The sequence below is a fragment of the Ranitomeya variabilis genome, chromosome 1 (genome assembly GCF_051348905.1).
Source record: "Ranitomeya variabilis isolate aRanVar5 chromosome 1, aRanVar5.hap1, whole genome shotgun sequence".
In the NCBI taxonomy this organism is placed as follows: Eukaryota; Metazoa; Chordata; class Amphibia; order Anura; family Dendrobatidae; genus Ranitomeya; species Ranitomeya variabilis.
The window spans coordinates 468071971-468090786 of record NC_135232.1 but is presented as its reverse complement, the minus strand read 5'-3'; the positions used below and the strand labels follow the sequence as shown (position 1 = coordinate 468090786).

General features: G+C 41.4%; 1 protein-coding gene across 2 annotated transcripts in view; it reads left to right on the top strand.

The window, feature by feature from the left end:
• Positions 1-18816, top strand: part of PLPPR1 (phospholipid phosphatase related 1) — a 287389-nt gene that overhangs the window by 175887 nt on the left and 92686 nt on the right. For both annotated transcript variants that reach the window (XM_077250553.1, XM_077250544.1), the window contains exon 3: positions 12769-12957. In XM_077250553.1, coding sequence (XP_077106668.1) covers positions 12769-12957 — 189 coding nt within the window. The remainder of the gene's footprint in view (positions 1-12768; positions 12958-18816) is intronic.

Genomic DNA, 18816 nt, shown 5'->3' with positions numbered 1-18816 from the left:
ACTGGGCACTACATTGTGCAGGGCTGCCACTAGGAATTTTTGGGCCTCCTTGAGACTCCGCCCAGGCTCCACCCCAGCTCCGCCTCCACCCTTCGAACCTTCCACAGTCCCACTGCCCACTCTGGGAAAAAATTCAACTTCTCCACCACTTCCTCACTAATCAGATATTAACAGTTCCCATCAAATACCATATCACATATATAACCAACAGCTTTTGTTCTGGCCAAAACAGCCACCACCACAACAAGGTAGACTCTTTTGGCTGGCCCGACTCTACCCTATTAAATATTTCCTAAAATATCTAATACTTTTTTTTAGGTATATTTATATGTATTTTTCTTCATGGGAATTAGTCACATGGATTTTTTTTTAAATGACCATTAATGCCACATACAAGTAACAAGTACTGTCACACCATGTCCAGACCACATATTACCACCACATAGTGACAAATAATACTACATACAAGGAACAATACCACCACACCATGATCAGGTCATATATTGCCACCACATAGTGACAGAATAGTACAATACTGATCATTAATAAAAAAGCACATTACTAAGTGCCATTATACACAGGAGTTCTTTATTTACTGTCAGTGTACAGGTAATACAGTGCTCACCAGTGACATTATACACAGGAGATCTGTATATAGTGTCAGTGTACAGGTAATTCAGTGATCACCAATGACATTATTCGCAAGAGCTCTGTATATAATATCAGTGTACAGGTAATACAGTGATCACCGGTGACATAGTACCCAAGAGCTCTGTATATAGTGTCAGTGTACAGGCAATACAGGATCATCAGTGACATTATACACAGGAGCTCTGTACATTGTGTCAGTGTACTGGTAATACAGGGATCACCAGTAAAATCATACACAGAAGCTCTGTATATGGTGTATAGTGTACAGATAATATAGTGATCACCAGTGACATTATACACAGGAGCTCTGTATACAGTATACAGTGTATAGTGTCAATGAACAGGTAATATACTGACTTACCAGTGACATCTCTAGCTGAAGTACTTCATCTTTGCTTTCCTTTTTCATCCAGCACAGTCCACCATCACTTCTTCCAGCCAGGACTCGTGTCTGCATAAAATAACACAGTTACCTAGAGCACCGCTTCCAGAGTATGTTCCCCACTTTTTCATTTTCTTCTACACTACACAACTGAATACAGATGTGCACCCACCATTAATATATAATTGGTTATTATGCAATCCACCATTCCAAATATAAGTTATAATCCACCACTGTGCCCCTACTAACTATACATAGCCACTTTCCCCACCTAATGTATAAATTAATTAGCACCTGTACTCTTTCCCCCAATTCAATACAAGTTACTACCAACATGTGAGCTGAAGAAAAAAATGCGGCAGCATTCACCAGTATGGTGCGGTAACGGTCCTTTATTGGCAGACAAAACTTTAAAACGACATCTTCACGGCATCGGGGAATGTGCAAAGGAAGAGGTGAGCAGGGAACGACGACGGCAACCTTTTCGCACTAATCCAGCGCTTCTACGGGTCTAATGAGGTGGGAAGTGACGCCAGTAGAAATAGGTTGGTCAGAATGACCCATCCCACTCCCACTAAACGCCCACCTACCACACTCATAGTGTAACACATGAACAACACTTAAAAAACCACAAACAACAATTTAAATATTAAAATCAAAGTCGAGAAAAGCTCTGGAAATGCAAATAAAGTACATGGCAATAACAATACAAAAGAAATAACATTGTCATTTCATGATCTCGCAATCACATGACATGCGAAAAAGAGAAACACTATAAATATCGTCTGATGGAGAGGCAGCGAACCAAGCGATTATTCCTAGAAGATCAAAATAATGATTAACAAACAAGAACGCTCGGGGTAGGCTACAAAATAGTTATAGAAAAACAGACATATCCGTCCTATCATTGAAGCCAGAAGGTCCTGCGGCTCTAGTCCGCATAATCCACCGCGCTTCTTGTCTGAGAAGAAACCTATGTAAATCACCTCCTCTTGCGGATGGTGTTACCTTCTCTATCCCTGCGAACATAAGGACTTCTGGCTTACTGTCATGCGCGTCCCGTATATGCTTGATCAATCTTGGTACCCCTTTTCCGGTATGGATAGATCTAAGATGGTCTCTAAAACGTATAATTGAGTCAGAAGTCCTTATGTTCACAGGGATAGAGAAGGTAACACCATCCGCAAGAGGAGGTGATTTACATAGGTTTCTTCTCAGACAAGAAGCGCGGTGGATTATGCGGACTAGAGCCGCAGGACCTTCTGGCTTCAATGATAGGACGGATATGTCTGTTTTTCTAAAACTATTTTGTAGCCTACCCCGAGCGTTCTTGTTTGTTAATCATTATTTTGATCTTCTAGGAATAATCGCTTGGTTCGCTGCCTCTCCATCAGACGATATTTATAATGTTTCTCTTTTTCGCATGTCATGTGATTGCGAGATCATGAAATGACAATGTTATTTCTTTTGTATTGTTATTGCCATGTACTTTATTTGCATTTCCAGAGCTTTTCTCGACTTTGATTTTAATATTTAAATTGTTGTTTGTGGTTTTTTAAGTGTTGTTCATGTGTTACACTATGAGTGTGGTAGGTGGGCGTTTAGTGGGAGTGGGATGGGTCATTCTGACCAACCTATTTCTACTGGTGTCACTTCCCACCTCATTAGACCCGTAGAAGTGCTGGATTAGCGCGAAACGGTTGCCGTCGTCGTTCCCTGCTCACCTCTTCCTTTGCACATTCCCCGATGCCGTGAAGATGTCGTTTTAAAGTTTTGTCTGCCAATAAAGGACCGTTACCGCACCATACTGGTGAGTGCTGCCGCATTTTTTTCTTCAGCTCACATGTTAGTATAGACTTTGTTTTCTGCGAGCACCTCCAGCACTTAAGAAGAGTACTCATTTACAGACACCACTAGTGGACTTAATATCCTTCGCTCATATACAAGTGGCTGTGCGGCTTTATTTTTTCTATTGTTCACAATACAAGTTACTGCATCCTAAACGCCCAAAACAGTATATACTTACTGCTCTATCCCTAACCCCAATTCATTATAGTTACATGCCCCTTCCGCCCCAATTCATTTAATGTCTTTCTCTCCCACCCTCTATTCATAATATACTGCTGTTCCCCACATTCAATACATCATTTACTCCCCCACCCTCAAAATTCATCATTATTTTCTCTCCCCCAGTTCATCATTTGCTCTCCCCACCAACAACCTTCAATTCATTTGCTCTCCCCATCTTCACACTCAGTTCATCATTTGCAGTCCCCCTCACACCCTACTTCATAATTTTCAGTCCTGACCCTCCCCTCACTTCATCATTTGCAGTCCTCCTCCCCCCACTTTAATTTACAGTCCCCCTTACTTCATCATTTGCAGGCCACATACTGCAGTAAGGGCAGTAATTCTCTGATGGTTGCGCTGACATTGTGACTCAAAATCGTTTCAGAATCATCAGATTTCATGATGCCTTGCACACAATTAAGGTACCCAGTGGCAAAGTTTTGGCAAACTGCAGTCTAGCTTTTATATGCGTCTGTGTCAGCAGTAGGATACAGCAACAGACAGCACATCGGATGATCCGGATGCACGCTCAAAGATCCATTGACCCAATTGGTTAAGTGCTCACAAATAAAGAAAAGCAAGCATCATCCAGTCCAGGTGAAAAAAGTAAAGCTTCTTTATTCTGCCATCAAAGTCATACAACGTTTCGACCAAACATCGTCATTGTCCAGTTCAAAAAATGTTGCAAGATAAGAATCCTTTAGAAAATTCTTCATGACGTTGACTGTGTGTTTGAAGTTATTGTTCTGCGCAGAATAAATTTAAAGCCATTTAGACACCTAACTTATGGTATTGCATGATAGATAAGTATCTTACGTATCTGTCTGTATTTCCCAGCAAATTTCATTTGCTGAATTGCAAGGAACCTCCACCATGCTTCACTTTTGCCAGCAGACACTCATTAGTATTGTTTTCCACAGCCCTTTTGCGAAAAAACAGCCTTATTTTACAGCCAAATATATTATAGTTTGACTTATCAATCTAGAGCACATGCTGCCATTTTTCTGCAGCTCGGTTTTTATTTATTTTGTGTATTGATGAATACCTTGGCCTTATTTCCATATTAAAGGTATGGCTTTTGGCCACAATTATTTCATTAAGACTTTTTCTGGCCAGACTCTTAACAGTAAATGGGTGTAGCTTTGTCCCACAAGTTGCTGCCAGTTCTCAGCTGATGCCACTGCTGCCATCTTGTGATATTAGAAGAGAAGTAAGCATGATTTGACTTTTATTTGTTTCACTACGTTTCTTTGGCTACTACTGCATCTATGGTCTTCAACTGTACCAATTTCTTGGAGATTTTCAAAAAAGGTTTGAACAGTACATCTTGAAAAAACGTTCTGCTTTGAATCCTTTGACTGGGTGAAACTTCTATGATATAGTATAGCTATTTTGTGTCTTTTCTGTGCTCAGTCTTGCCATATTGTATGACCCATGATATGAAACTGTCTTCCACAACCCCACCTTCATATCATAGTTTGGCTGAACATCACACAGTTTTAAGCCTCCTGTGAAGACACAGCATTTTATCTTAATTAACCAGATGTCTATTTTTAGTAAACCAGGACTAATTATCTGTTAGCTATATGTTAACATGAGTATGAATTTTTGTGTTTGTTCCTCAGTTGGTCAAGAACCATACACTGTTGTCATAAGAGTCTTAAACATTGATTTTTGATACTTTTGTACAGCTAATGTTTGCCTCTTATATTAACTCATACAACCTACTGTCTGCTATCTTTGCAAGACAGTAATGCAGGGTCATTGAACAATGGTTGTTTGCTTAATATGTTGAATAACCATCGTGTAAATCCTGTGACTTGTTGACTTGCAAAATAGAGGAATGAAACTATGCAAATTAATTAAATAAACAATGCCAGTTAAACTCATTACATCTTCCTCTTGACACATGAATGCTGGCTTGAAGGACAACAGTTGTGAGCTATAAAAGTGGGATGTGTCTCTATAACATATCAGCCAAGAGATCCAAAGAGCCAAAAAACAGAGACTCTTTACAAAAAACACAGCCAGGAACAAGCTACTAGACAGCAGCCAGGACATCATAACTCCATAACGAGGGACACAGATTTGACATTCTGTAGGATGCCAGCTTAGTGGGCCATGGCCCCAGCCAAAGTAATACAGATCTGCTCTATTGAGTATCACTGAATCCATGGATACCATTGGGAAAGCCAGGATTGGGACCCACCGGTCACTTGGCTCCATGGAGATGTTCGGAGAAGCCAGGTTGTGACCCTCCAGTCACCTGGCCTTGTACCTCAATGGACTGTCAGCTTCCTAAGCTTGTCGTTACCTCCTCTCTGTGCATACTACAGGTGGGGGTAGTCATCACTAGAAGCTCTGGAAGTCGTAGCTGGTTTTAATCCTGATGAGTCAGCAGAAGGGTGAGATTGTAATTTTGTATGATCTTGGGTATTTTGCTGGGACTTTTATATATGCTATTGTTTGTTGGTGGTTCAATAGATTATTAACACACTGTTTTCCCCTTAGCATGTGTTGTCTGAGTAGTGTTCTGCCAACGGAAAAAAAGAGCTGGCATTCGGTGGGATGATCCCTGGTCCTTGCCGTTCCGGCTAGCAGATTAGGGTTCTCGCTGACCCTATGTGTCTCCATACCTCAGATACAGCTGTTTCAGTTGATGACTGTTTGAACATACATATAAAAAAAGACAATCTTTATCACTTGTTTTTTTATATAATCCTAAAAAAATCCCTGACTTTGTGAAAAGACACTTCGAATTTATGCTTTTTTAGGAAGTCAAAAAATATAACATTGATCTGCTTTAGATTTCTATTGTGTTCATTCATTTAACATATTGTTAGTTGACAAAAAAAAATTAATAGTTCTATTTTTCAAAACATTCTTACTATTTTACTTTTTTTTAACATTGGATACTGCATTATTGCAGTCTTTTGGAAAACTGACGATTGACAATGTAAAGATGTCATCTACGGCACTCCTAGCCAAAAGGGTTAAATAGGATATTTAAATCTAGTCTAAAAGTGGATTTAAAACAGAGGTGAAGCTATTTGTACTTGTTCCCTGCTTCAACTCCAACCATGATTTTGACTTTAAATACTAATCCAAAAATAAAAACAAAATATGCATGTGTGTAAAGATCATAAAGACAAACCTTGGCATTACCTGTTCAAGCTTTATATAAAATGCAAAGCTTGGCTTTTCCCTTTAGATTTTAACTGTTTTGATTTTTTTGTTTCCTAATTTTTGGCTACAAGTGCATCTAACTTCTTGTGGAATAATGGCACACAACAATGTCAAGTTAAGTATCCCGCGGGGAGTAATAGGTGCCAGTATGATTTGTGTTACTCATAATTTTTCACAATGTTAACAAAGTTTGGAGCTTATTCAAGGAGCATAAAAAAATCATAAAAATGTCTTGTTCAGTGACTCTTCACCTGATGTCAAGACTCCACTTTTCTGACCACACACCAGAGAAAATGCCACATAATTATTTTAATTACAATCAAATGCTTTCACTCTGAATATTGGAAGTTTGTGGCGCACATCTGAATGTCAGCTTACAGGCAGATGATATTCCTGCTTGTGACCATTGTGTAACGTGAAGTGAGGAGGCAGATATGGGTGAGGTACTCAACTCTTATGTTCTGGAATGTTACATGAAGGTGTTGCTCCTGGCTGGGTGTGTGAACTAGTGCTATGAGGGCTGTGAAGAACTGCACCTTACAGCCCCGCCTGACATCACTAATATGTCGGATGTTACGCTGTACGGTCTCCCCACTTTCACCAAGTTATGTTCCACACCCTCTCGGGATACTTCCTGTCAGCTTGGAACGGTTGTTCACAGACAACCCCTGTCCACACTGGCACAGGATGGAATAGATAGTGAGAGTGGGTGGCCTCCATGACTGCCAGCGTGGCACAACACTGACTCACAACCCTGACAGGATGAGTGGCCCCTTTCACTTGCACCAGTGAAACAGAGCCTAGTCAGCCCAATAGGACTGCAACCATTTCCTCGTTAAATATAAGCTTAGTCCGATAACAGGGTTATAGTGATTATATCAGGCCAAAAACGAGCCCCTGTAGCATGTGACATTACACAGATAAAAGAATAGCCCAAAATTAATTAGATATTCATTCTCCTTAAGGGCATACTAAACAAAAACACTATACGGTATATCGTATACATATACGGTGGCCAAATATGCAAATACAGGTGGTAGAACAATAAGTATAAGCAGATGATACAATAGTCAGTTATCAGGTGGATGTTAGGTCTTGGTGCTGCACAGTCACATGGTGGTGTGTGATTCATGCAGTTTCTGGTTTCTTCCAACACGATAGATGGAGTGTCCTCCATTAGAAGACCACAGTGGGCCACAGCCTCGCATGAATAATTAACCCCTCGGTCGGTCGGTCTGTCCCTTTCCTGCCCCAGTATGGTTCTAGTTTCTCTCACTTTTGGTCTGGTAGCTGAAAGTTCAAAACCTATGATGGATCATAACTTCTCAATGGATGGGCATAGGGCGGCTGTTTTGGTACCATCGGATCCATCCGGGCCCCCATTATGCTTGGAGACCAAGCAAGACTTCACTACCTGACTTCTACTAGCCATTCTATGTGTCACCCCACCCCTGGTGCTAAAACAAGTTGAGACCCCGGTGGGCATTCATCCCGTTCACGAGACCTCAAAAATGTAACCAGTATATAGCTAGGACGTATGATAATTTCATAACTCCCCTTAATCAGGGGGGAGTTTTTCCACTTGGAGCTTATGAAGCTGAGCCACCTGCTAAGCCAGGTGTTATGTCTCAGCTTCATGTTTTGAAGGATGCCTATAATCTCAGACCCGCTATGATACAGTCGACTGGCATAAAATTATTTCCCCCATATTTTTCACAGGGGAGCAATCTCGTTGCAGGTCTCATGTTACTAATGACTTTGGTTGGACAGGACCAGTTGTTGAAGGCTGAAATGAGGGTTTACAGCAGTTGAAAATAAACTTTTTACTGAAGAATAACTTTGTGGAATTATGTACAGCAAGTAGCGGGTACACAACTTTATGAATGTTTCCTTCACCATATGGAGCATCTTTACACACTGTCTATATTCCATTATCTTTATCTTGCTTGTTCTCTATCTCCACTGATTCACTCTACTTTACCACAACCCAGCTCAGCAATACAGTACAGTTAGTGAGAGAATCTCACTATCATCTGTCACAGTCTCTTCTCACGCTAGGGACACCGATGTCACGCGGTTCTGCTGACTGACCACACCTTAGATCTGCTTTTCACACACGTTGGACCCTATATGAAGTCCTGACAGGAAACTGTCTATGTCCCTTCACCTTAGCCCTCCCACTCTGGGTTAGTTTCAATTATTCACTCTTCTCCCTACAGTCATACAAAGCACAATACCAAAACTATAAACGAATGTCACAGTTCACATTGCACAATACAACACTATGCATCTTTTTCAAGGGTGAACGTGGATAGTATCTCCTAACAATTGTTTCAGAAGTAATAAGTGCAGCAGGCTGACATTATACATGTGTGCTTAAAGGAATTTTCCCACAAACAAAAGTTAATTTTAATCAATAGATCTTGGAAAAATAATAACTTTCGCAATTGGATGTATTTCAATAAAATGTCCCCGTGTTGAGATAATCTTATAAATGTGCCCCTGCTGTTCACTGTGTAGTGGCTGCGTCTGACCATGCAGGAACATGCGCAAAGATGAAGAAAAAGAGTATACAGACATTACAACAGGGGTTCGCAGCAGATGCAGAGTAGGAGCAGAGCCTCAGATGTGGAGCAGGAGCAGAGCTGCAGATGCAGAGCAGGAGCAGAGCTGCAGGCTCAGAGCAGGAGCAGAACTGCAGGTGCAGAGCAGAAGCAGAGCCACAGGTGCAGAGCAGAAGCAGACAGGACTAGATTCACCCAAGTACTTACAATGTAGGAGAAAGTGAACACCAAGACAACAGAATTAAGATAGGTGCTGGTTCAAATAAGGCGAGTATAAAGAGTAGGAAAAAGGAAAAAAGAAACAGCAGGATAGGGAAAGATCCAGATTGGGATACAAACAGCTTCAGGGATGTGACTTAGTTCAGATAAGAACAGACACAGGAACAAGTTCAGCATACAGGATTCAGGCCTGGGGATACAGCCCCCAGGGCGACATTAATGAGACAGGTAAGATACAGGATTCATGCCTGGGAATGCAGCCCCCAGTGTGGAGGAAACAAGACAGTTAAGATTCAGGTACAGACCAGGGTATACAGCTCACATAGTGGTGGAAACGAGACAGGTGCAGACCTGCATATACAGCCCCCAGGGTGAAAGACACAAGAGCGGAAACAGGGCAGGACCTGGCAACTTAGTAGTTGAACACAGGCTGAGAGAGAATGTCACTCAGGCATCTTCCCATTGGTGGAGATGCCTTAAGTACCAGGCGTCTCTTGGCAATAGGCTGGGGACACATGAGGAATGCGCACTGTCTCTTTAAGAATCAGGAAGACAGGTGCAGCTGCTCTAAGCATACGGTCCAGAAGAATGCACACAGCAAGCAGAGGACACACGTAGCTTATAGCATACAGCAGGCAGAGAGCAGAACTCAATGCATGGCCCGGAGTGGTGAGTAAGTCAGTATATCAGCATGGTGGGCGATGGGATGCCATACAGTTATGCCGACTGGGATGTAATAAGATGAACTCCATCCAACCTCAAGTGCTCCCTTGAAGGCATCTGGAAATCCTTGTGTCTCACTGCTATACCGCCATCCCTTGAAACACAACAAACCACTGTTTTACTTACTTTAATCTTGGTCTTATTGATCCACTCCACCAATCCAGGTAAGCCATGCCACAATGTCCGACCAAACAATAATAATCCATGGATAGGATGACTACAACCTTAAATGATCAAACTTAATGTCTCTAATTAACTATATATATATATATATATATATATATATATATATATATATATATATATATATATATATATATATATATATATATATATATATCAATATTTGCATGTGTGTTGCACCTTTCCACTCTGTCACAGATTCTGTCATATGGGCATAGAAAAACAGTGCAAAATGATGGACTCCAAACTTCAAGGAAAAAGCTGATGGCTCTCACGTCAGTAAGATCCATAGTACCTTGGTAAAAACCATTGTGTGAATGATCTATTAATGCGTAGAGGCTTCACATGGTAACCATGATGCAAATGTAAACAGAGCCTTTCTGAAATGTGCCTACAATTGTTATTTCTCATCAATTATGATTGATAAAAATGCTTATAAAACCAAACAACATGGATTGCACCTCTTATTACATTTTTTTCTGTTCTCAAGAACAAAGGGATGTTTAATTCTATTGTGCATTGCTTGTTGCCTGGGCTACCAACCACCTCTGCAGTCTGTAAGAGGCAAGGAGTGCATGCTTACAAGCTTTTTGCTATACAACGTGGAAATGTTGCTCTGAAGCTGGCCAGATCTCTTCCAATGCTACCTCAACTAACAGCATTGAAAAACATGCAGCTCTGGCCAGCAGATCAACCTTGCCATCATCCTGTACTATGAGTCATCAGTAGCCCACTGTCCTGGCAACCAGGGGGAGCAGTGTGCTCCTGAAGATAGAAGATGAGAGCTACCCTTTCAAAACTGAAATTTAATCTACTTTAATCCAATTTGATGCCATATGATTTCTCAACTATATCATGATTGGATGATGATTAGATTGGAGCTGTGACTCCTTTAACACTATACAAGTTCCAACACAAATAGAGCAAAAAAGGGCCAGTGTGAACAGGTGCCCACAAAAAACATACTGAAAAACTATAAGGTTGTGGAGTGCCCCATGGGGCCATGGGGTAATTGGTACCAGGTCTGACACTGTAGTTCTTAAAGGGGAAGGTCACGGCAGCAGTGACCCGGTTCATGGCCCCGGGCATCCAATAATAAAGCGTTGCTTTGGTGGTAAATGAAAAATGGGAATAAAGTTTGAGTAAAAGATGAAATCTTTGTGACGCCACCCGTGGTGTTCGGCAATGAGATGGTGGCCGACATTGCAGTTCAGGTGCTCTGGGGCAGATGTTGATGCAGCAGAGTTGGTGCACCTCTCCACAGGTATAGCTAACTCCAGGGCAGATGTAGTGTAGAGATATAAGATGGCAGTGGTGGCTGTGCCGGGGAGGTGCGATTGGAATAATGCAAAGGACACTGCAAGGTGCAGCTTCCAGACATTTACTTACAGTTCAATATGGCTCCCAGCCGGGTTTGCTATTTCCCCTGGGTCCGTGGTCCAGCAAACTCTCAGGTAGATAGGGATGCACCCTTCCAGAACTCCTTTCATAAGCCTTGCTCTAGCTATCTCTCTATGCTGGCTTTCCTCTTCTCCTGCCTAGCGCCTTACCCACAGTGTCCCAAGCCAGAAGCCACGAACCTGGTCGGGCGACATTCTCTCAGTCCCCTGGATTCTCTAAGGCTGTCTTTTCAGAGAAGTATGGGTGGATGTGGCTGTGCTTCTTGCAAAAGCCACAGCCTCCGGTTTCTTAGCTAGACTTGTAGTTTCTCACTAAGTTGGGGCCGGTACCCTTACTGCGACTTGGTCCCTCCAATGTGGATGCGGGCCCCACAGGTGGCTCCTGCACTTCCCGTGTCCCTGAGAACCTATCTTGCTTCCTGGGAGCTTCTTGATTTATTTCTCCCTTCAGCCTGTCAGGAGCTGCATACCCCCATGTCTGCTCAGCTTCACTTCCTTTCTCCAACCTCTACTTTCCCTCCTAATTAGCTCCTCCCCTGCTCTACCTCCCCCATCCACTCCCCAACACCCATTGCTATCCAGCCTGGGATGAGGCCCTGACTAAACTGGTGTGTGTTGGATGTGAGTGTTAGAGTCCTGGGTAGTGTTCCCTCCTTACCTGAGAGTGGCATACCACATCTCTGGGTGAGGTGCAGTATCTCTGTGGCGACTGGACCCTAGAGGCACCACAGTTGCACCATAAATACTAAGAATAATTACTCTAGAATATTGAAACTGCATTACTGCCATAGAAAATTGAAAAAACCCTATATAATGTATATATGACATACCAATCTGCAAAGTTGCTATAAAAAATTACAGTAAAAAAGAAGGTACTTAGCGCATCGATTGGCCAATATATGTGAGCCCAACTGCCAAAGTCAAGGCGTCCTTCATTGTTGGGTCCCTGTCCTGATATGTCACCTCTCCTACTACATCATGATTGGATGATGATTAGATTGGAGCTGTGACCCCTGTGACACTATACAAGTTCCCACATCAGATCTTGCTATGTGGTGCAAAAGTGCTTTATATAACACAATGTAGCATAGATGTTGCCCTCAGCTGCATTGATCCGTCTCATTATCGACAGGAATATGCCGTTTGATAAACTATCTGCTTGAGGCACATAACCCTCTGTGATCAGACTTCGATCAGACACATTCATTAAGTGGGCTTGCCAATAGGCTTATGTATCAGACAATGGCTGGCATGTATCAGCACTGCAACATAACAGCAATAGTTATGAGAAGAATTCTGCGGTGATGGGGACATTCTTGTTTAGTGAGGATTATTCTAAAAACGAGGACTTTTGGTTCTTGGATTTTAACCTAATATGCTTTACTTTCAGCTCGTCATCATGGCTGGCACTGTTCTGCTTGCATACTACTTTGAGTGCACAGATACCTTTCAAGTGCATATTCAAGGCTTCTTCTGCCAAGATGGAAATCTCATGAAACCATACCCAGGGACGGAGGATGAAAGTTTCATTTCCCCTTTGGTGCTGTACTGCGTGCTGGCAGCAACGCCAACAGCTATTGTAAGTAATTCAGATGCTAAGCATTCTTAATTCTTTAAGTGCCATGTTTAGTTACTGGGTGGTTGCTGTAAAAATATATGCAAATTTATATACGCCATGATATAACATGTATAACAAGATGTTAAGGATGCTTAACTTGGAGTCAGATTAAGCAATTTTTACAAAATAGTCCAGTTCATTGCATGGGTCAAGGAGATTTTATTCAAAACAGTGTAGTAATAATATAGAATATATATGTATATTATGTATGTAGATATATGTATACTGTATATATTTTTATTATTATTAGTGTCTTCCTGGGGAAATAGAAGCTGTGACAACGTCATTGCTTGTACTATATTCAGTGGGGAAAAAAGTATTTAGTCAGCCACCAATTGTGCAAGTTCTCCCACTTAAAAAGATGAGAGAGGCCTGTAATTGACATCATAGGTAGACCACAACTATGCGAGTCAAAATGAGAAAACAAATCCAGAAAATCACCTTTAGTCGCTGACTAAATATTTTTTCTCCATTGTACTGCAGCACTGTAATTATTGTAGTGAAGTGTAAAACCCCCTCCTATGAAGCCATGATCACAAGTAGACAGGTGGACCAACATGACAGACATTGGGGCCTTCAGTAGGCCCTACGGTTGCGGTGATAATTTCATTGGTAGCCCACAGTAAAGTTGCAGGTGGATTATTGGGCATCGGAAGGGTAGAAGCAAAATCTTCCCCCATTTCCAACTTCTTGAATGCCAATGTCACAATATACAGTGGCATCTAAGAGGTTAATCTTCTGCGATTGAAGCTCGCTCCTTTTCCTACTCCATATTTGCTGTTTACACATTTGCCACAAAGGTATGATGTTAGACGTAAGTTGGAAAGGTGTTGTGTGCCCCCCGCATTCACCAGGATCTGGTGTTGGCCCTGTTTTATCAGCATCTATTTTAAAGTTGAACCAGCCAAATAATTATGGCTAAGTATTCAGTAAAAGCCATAATGCCAGTGTGAACAGAGCTTTAACCTTAAGAAGTATTGTGTTTATATTCAAGAGCCTCAGCAAGCAGAGATCTATTAAATGTAATTTGTCAGTGTGATCCCCCATCAAACTCTTTGCATGGACGGACAAGTAGGGCTTTGAAACAAAAAAAAACAATCTGTACCTTTGCTTCAGCAATCCATTGCTCCTTTACTGAAAAACAATGTTTAAATTGACGGGCAGATAAGGCCAAGGTTCTCTGGGTGTGATTGGAGCACTTCCCGAACCTCTGCCTGCCTGACGCTATTGCCTGCTTGACTGACAGCTCACTAGCCTAAGCCTAACCTAACCTAAGGTGGCAATAGGTGGTAACCAGTCCCACCCAGAGAGCATCAGCTTTGTTTGCATATGGAATAAATCATCAGAATTCTAGCTATGTGGATGAAACTAACAGATTTCTTTTAAAACATATATATATATATATATATATATATATATATATACAGCTCTGGCAAAGATTAAGAGACCACCACATCGAAACCCTGTCATGGGCAGCCCAATCTCCAAACCTGAACCCCATTGAAAACCTCTGGAATGTAATCAAGAGGATGATGGATAGCCACAAGCCATCAAACAAAGAAGAACTGCGCCAGAAGCAGTGTGAAAGACAAGCATGCCAAGAAGCATGAGAGCCATGATTAAAAATCATGGTTATTCCACAAAATATTGATTTCTGAACTCTTCCAATCCTGAGATAAAACATTAGTATTGTTGTTTCTAAATGATTATGAACTTGTTTTCTTTGCATTATTTGAGGTCTGAAAGCACTGGGTTTTTTTTATTTTGACCATTTTTCTTTGTTAGAAAAAAAAAACAAAATTTTTTGCTTGGAAATTCGGAGACATGTTGTCAGAACTTTATAGAATAAATGAACAATTTACATTTTGCTCAAAAATATACCTATAAAGAGAAAAGTCAGACAAACTGTACATTTTGCAGTTGTATCTTAATTTTTGCCAGAGCTGTATGTGTATATATATACACTCACCGGCCACTTTATTAGGTACACCATGCTAGTAACGGGTTGGACCCCCTTTTGCCTTCAGAACTGCCTCAATTCTTCGTGGCATAGATTCAACAAGGTGCTGGAAGCATTCCTCAGAGATTTTGGTCCATATTGACATGATGGCATCACACAGTTGCCGCAGATTTGTCGGCTGCACATCCCAAAGATGCTCCATACAAGGCAGGATGGATCCATGCTTTCATGTTGTTTACGCCAAATTCTGACCCTACCATCCGAATGTCGCAGCAGAAATCGAGACTCATCAGACCAAGCAACGTTTTTCCAATCTTCTACTGTCCAATTTCGATGAGCTTGTACAAATTGTAGCCTCCGTTTCCTGTTCTTAGCTGAAAGGAGTGGTACCCGGTGTGGTCTTCTGCTGCTGTAGCCCATCTGCCTCAAAGTTCGACGCACTGTGCGTTCAGAGATGCTCTTAGGCCTACCTTGGTTGTAACGGGTGGCGATTTGAGTCACTGTTGCCTTTCTATCAGCTCGAACCAGTCTGCCCATTCTCCTCTGACCTCTGGCATCAACAAGGCATTTCCGCCCACAGAACTGCCGCTCACTGGATTTTTTTTCTTTTTCGGACCATTCTCTGTAAACCCTAGAGATGGTTGTGCGTGAAAATCCCAGTAGATCAGCAGTTTCTGAAATACTCAGACCAGCCCTTCTGGCACCAACAACCATGCCACGTTCAAAGGCACTCAAATCACCTTTCTTCCCCATACTGATGCTCGGTTTGAACTGCAGGAGATTGTCTTGACCATGTCTACATGCCTAAATGCACTGAGTTGCCGCCATGTGATTGGCTGATTAGAAATTAAGTGTTAACAAGAAGTTGGACAGGTGTACCTAATAAAGTGGCCGGTGAGTGTATATATATATATATATATATATATATATATATATATATATATATATATATATATATATATATATATATATATATATATATATAATATACTGTATAAAATGTCTATTCTTATACCTAAATATTTAATGAGGATTATGACTCTGCATTAAATAATTAGAGCATTCAAACAGGTTCAGCCACACTGGTTCTGATTTTAAGATCTAGGCTGAGCCCAGCATGTTTCCCCCTACCTGAGGATAAAATGGCAATAATAATAAAAATACAAGGATGGATGTCCAATTATCTCAAATATATCACTTATTGTATAGTGCACTAATTACTACTATACAATCTCCTGTCTCACCGAGTGGGCTAATAAAAAGGATCAGTTTGTCGTAGTTGGCAAAAGTAGGTCACATTTAGCTACTCTCTTTGATCAAATGTTATTTTTTGGAAAGCTTTCGGGGTTTTGTTTAAATTCTGGAGGCTTTGATAAATAAATAAACTCCATCTTCAGTGATGTGAATATTCACCGAACTCGAGACACATCCAATTAGAGATTTTTTGACAGCTCTCCATACAATTAGATCTTTTAGTGATAACTATGGGGAAAAGCTATAATTACAGATCAGTTGCTCTTTCCAGCTCTTCAAAGGGTTTTCCAGGCTTAAGATATTCAAGACTTAGTCTCAGAATAGATCAACGATATGGTCTCCGACACCCTGGACCCCCACAGAACAGCTATTTTCAGCTCTACTGACGACCGGATGCAGAGTCAAACAGCACAAGTCCTTTCACTTTGTAGTGGCTCTTCTTGGTTATTGCAGCTCAACTCCTACTCACGTCAACAGAAGCTGAGCTGCAGTACCCAGGACCACCGCTAGACAGTGAATAAGAACTGTTCCGTTTACCGTTTACTAAAACAACTGACCAATTGGGGTGTCTAGTGTTGGACCCCAATCTGATATTACTGACCTATCCTAAAGACATGTCATAAATATAGTAAGACTGGAAAGCCCCTTTTATAGGGGTTATTTACTACTTTTATATTGCTCACCAGTTCTTCGGATAGGTCATCAATACAAGATCAGTGGTGATCCAACACCCGGCATTCGAGCTGATCAGCTGTTCTCAGTTTCAGTGACCACCATTACTAATCAGTGAGCAAAGATGAACATTACAGTTCCAACAGAAGAGAACAGGTAGTAAAGAATAATGAGAACCACTGCGCATCCCAAAAGCAATAAAATGAGCAGAAAAAAACTGGACTTACTGGATAAGGAATTAAATTAATAGGAATAAAAGCCTTGAGTTCCCTTGGAGGTGGAGTGGAACCTGTTTGCGGTATATAACTGAAAAGAATATCATACAATAAATGTGATATAGATACAATAGTGCAGATGCTGTAATAGAGGATATTGAATACACACTTACTTATTATAAAGGGCTTGTATCTGCTATACTGTAAAAGTGTTCTTGTGTTGGTGCTGCTAGTCCTCCTTTCCCCAAGCTTAAAGCATGTTTGCTAAGGAGGAATAGGGTATTATGTATTGCAAAGTATTAATATACACCTTCCACCTATTGTTGGTATAATTTGAGACTACTTACTGCCTGTATGTGGGTTTGGTGGCTGCATCGATGGTGCTGGCTAGCCGTATTGTGGTTTAGCCAGTGCAGATATTCCTAGAGTCAGTGCCTTTCGGTATGGTAGCGCTGGCTAGGTCCGATAATTGGTGGTGCAGGGTGACAGCAGAAGTTTTCTGCAAAAGCGTGTTCTAGCAATCTATCATAACAAAAAAGACCTTATCCTGAAGCATATACCGCTGCCGGTAGCAGAGAGATAAGGTTGTGCGTTCACTCACCAGGTTTTACTGGGGTCAGTGCTTGTAAATATGGGAGCGCTGTTTAGATCCGGCAGTGGTGGTGCAGGGTGATAGCAGGGGTTTCCTGCAGAAGCGCGATCTGGCGGGAGCGCAGGAGCGCGGGAGATCACCAGCGCCTCGCGTGCCCCGGCCGGAAGCAACGCTGAGGACGCGGCGGTGATTGGGGGGCGGAGCTGTGGTGACGTCACACAGAGTAAGGACGGGAGCGTGGTGGAGACAAGCTGCCTACGCGTTTCGAGGGTTAGCTTCCCTCTTCGTCAGGGCTATGTCTCCACCATAGGGGTCCGTCCTTAAATAGTCGCCTGATTGCTGGATGAGCTTCCCTGGAACCCCTGATTGGTAAATCGCACCATAATTAAAATTGATTGGCCGCATTAAGCAATCCCTGATTGTCAATTATCCTTGGATTTTGGGCTGGAATACCGAATGGTACATTATTAATATAAATATGAAGAATGCCGTTGGTCACCGTGAGCTGGAATAGTAAAAGGAACCCTGGGCTCGGTAAAACTTAATCATTAGATACTCTTACAGATATCATTAGATTATTACATAGGTAAAAGAGGGGGAGGGGGAGGGGGGAAAAAAGGGGGGACCTTTATTAATTTGTGCTTAGAAGATATATTATGCTTAGAGGAAAATTATGTAAATGTTAAAAATATATATTTTTATTACTATTTCATTAAAAGAGGAGGATAAAATCAAACAAGAAGTCTTAATAAAATACGTATAAATCTGAATATAAATATAACAATAAAAATAAAATTAAATAGTATAGAAGATAAAAAGAGCCAAACATCACATCTGGCCATCCCTGATATTAATTTATTTATTGATTACAGCTTAAGGGGATTAACCAGGTTTGATATGAATAAAAAATATTATTTAGTAGTCCCAGCTATAGTCATATAAATAACTAATACAAATGCTAAAAAATGCTATAAAAATATATATACACACACTTATAATGTATAGCTGGGGACGGTAATGATCTCCAACCACACAATCCACCTGTATATCTACGTTACTCTGCGTGATGGGATTGTGAGGAAAGAAGAGGGGGGGAAAAAAAGGGGGGGGGTTGGGGGTTGGAGGGG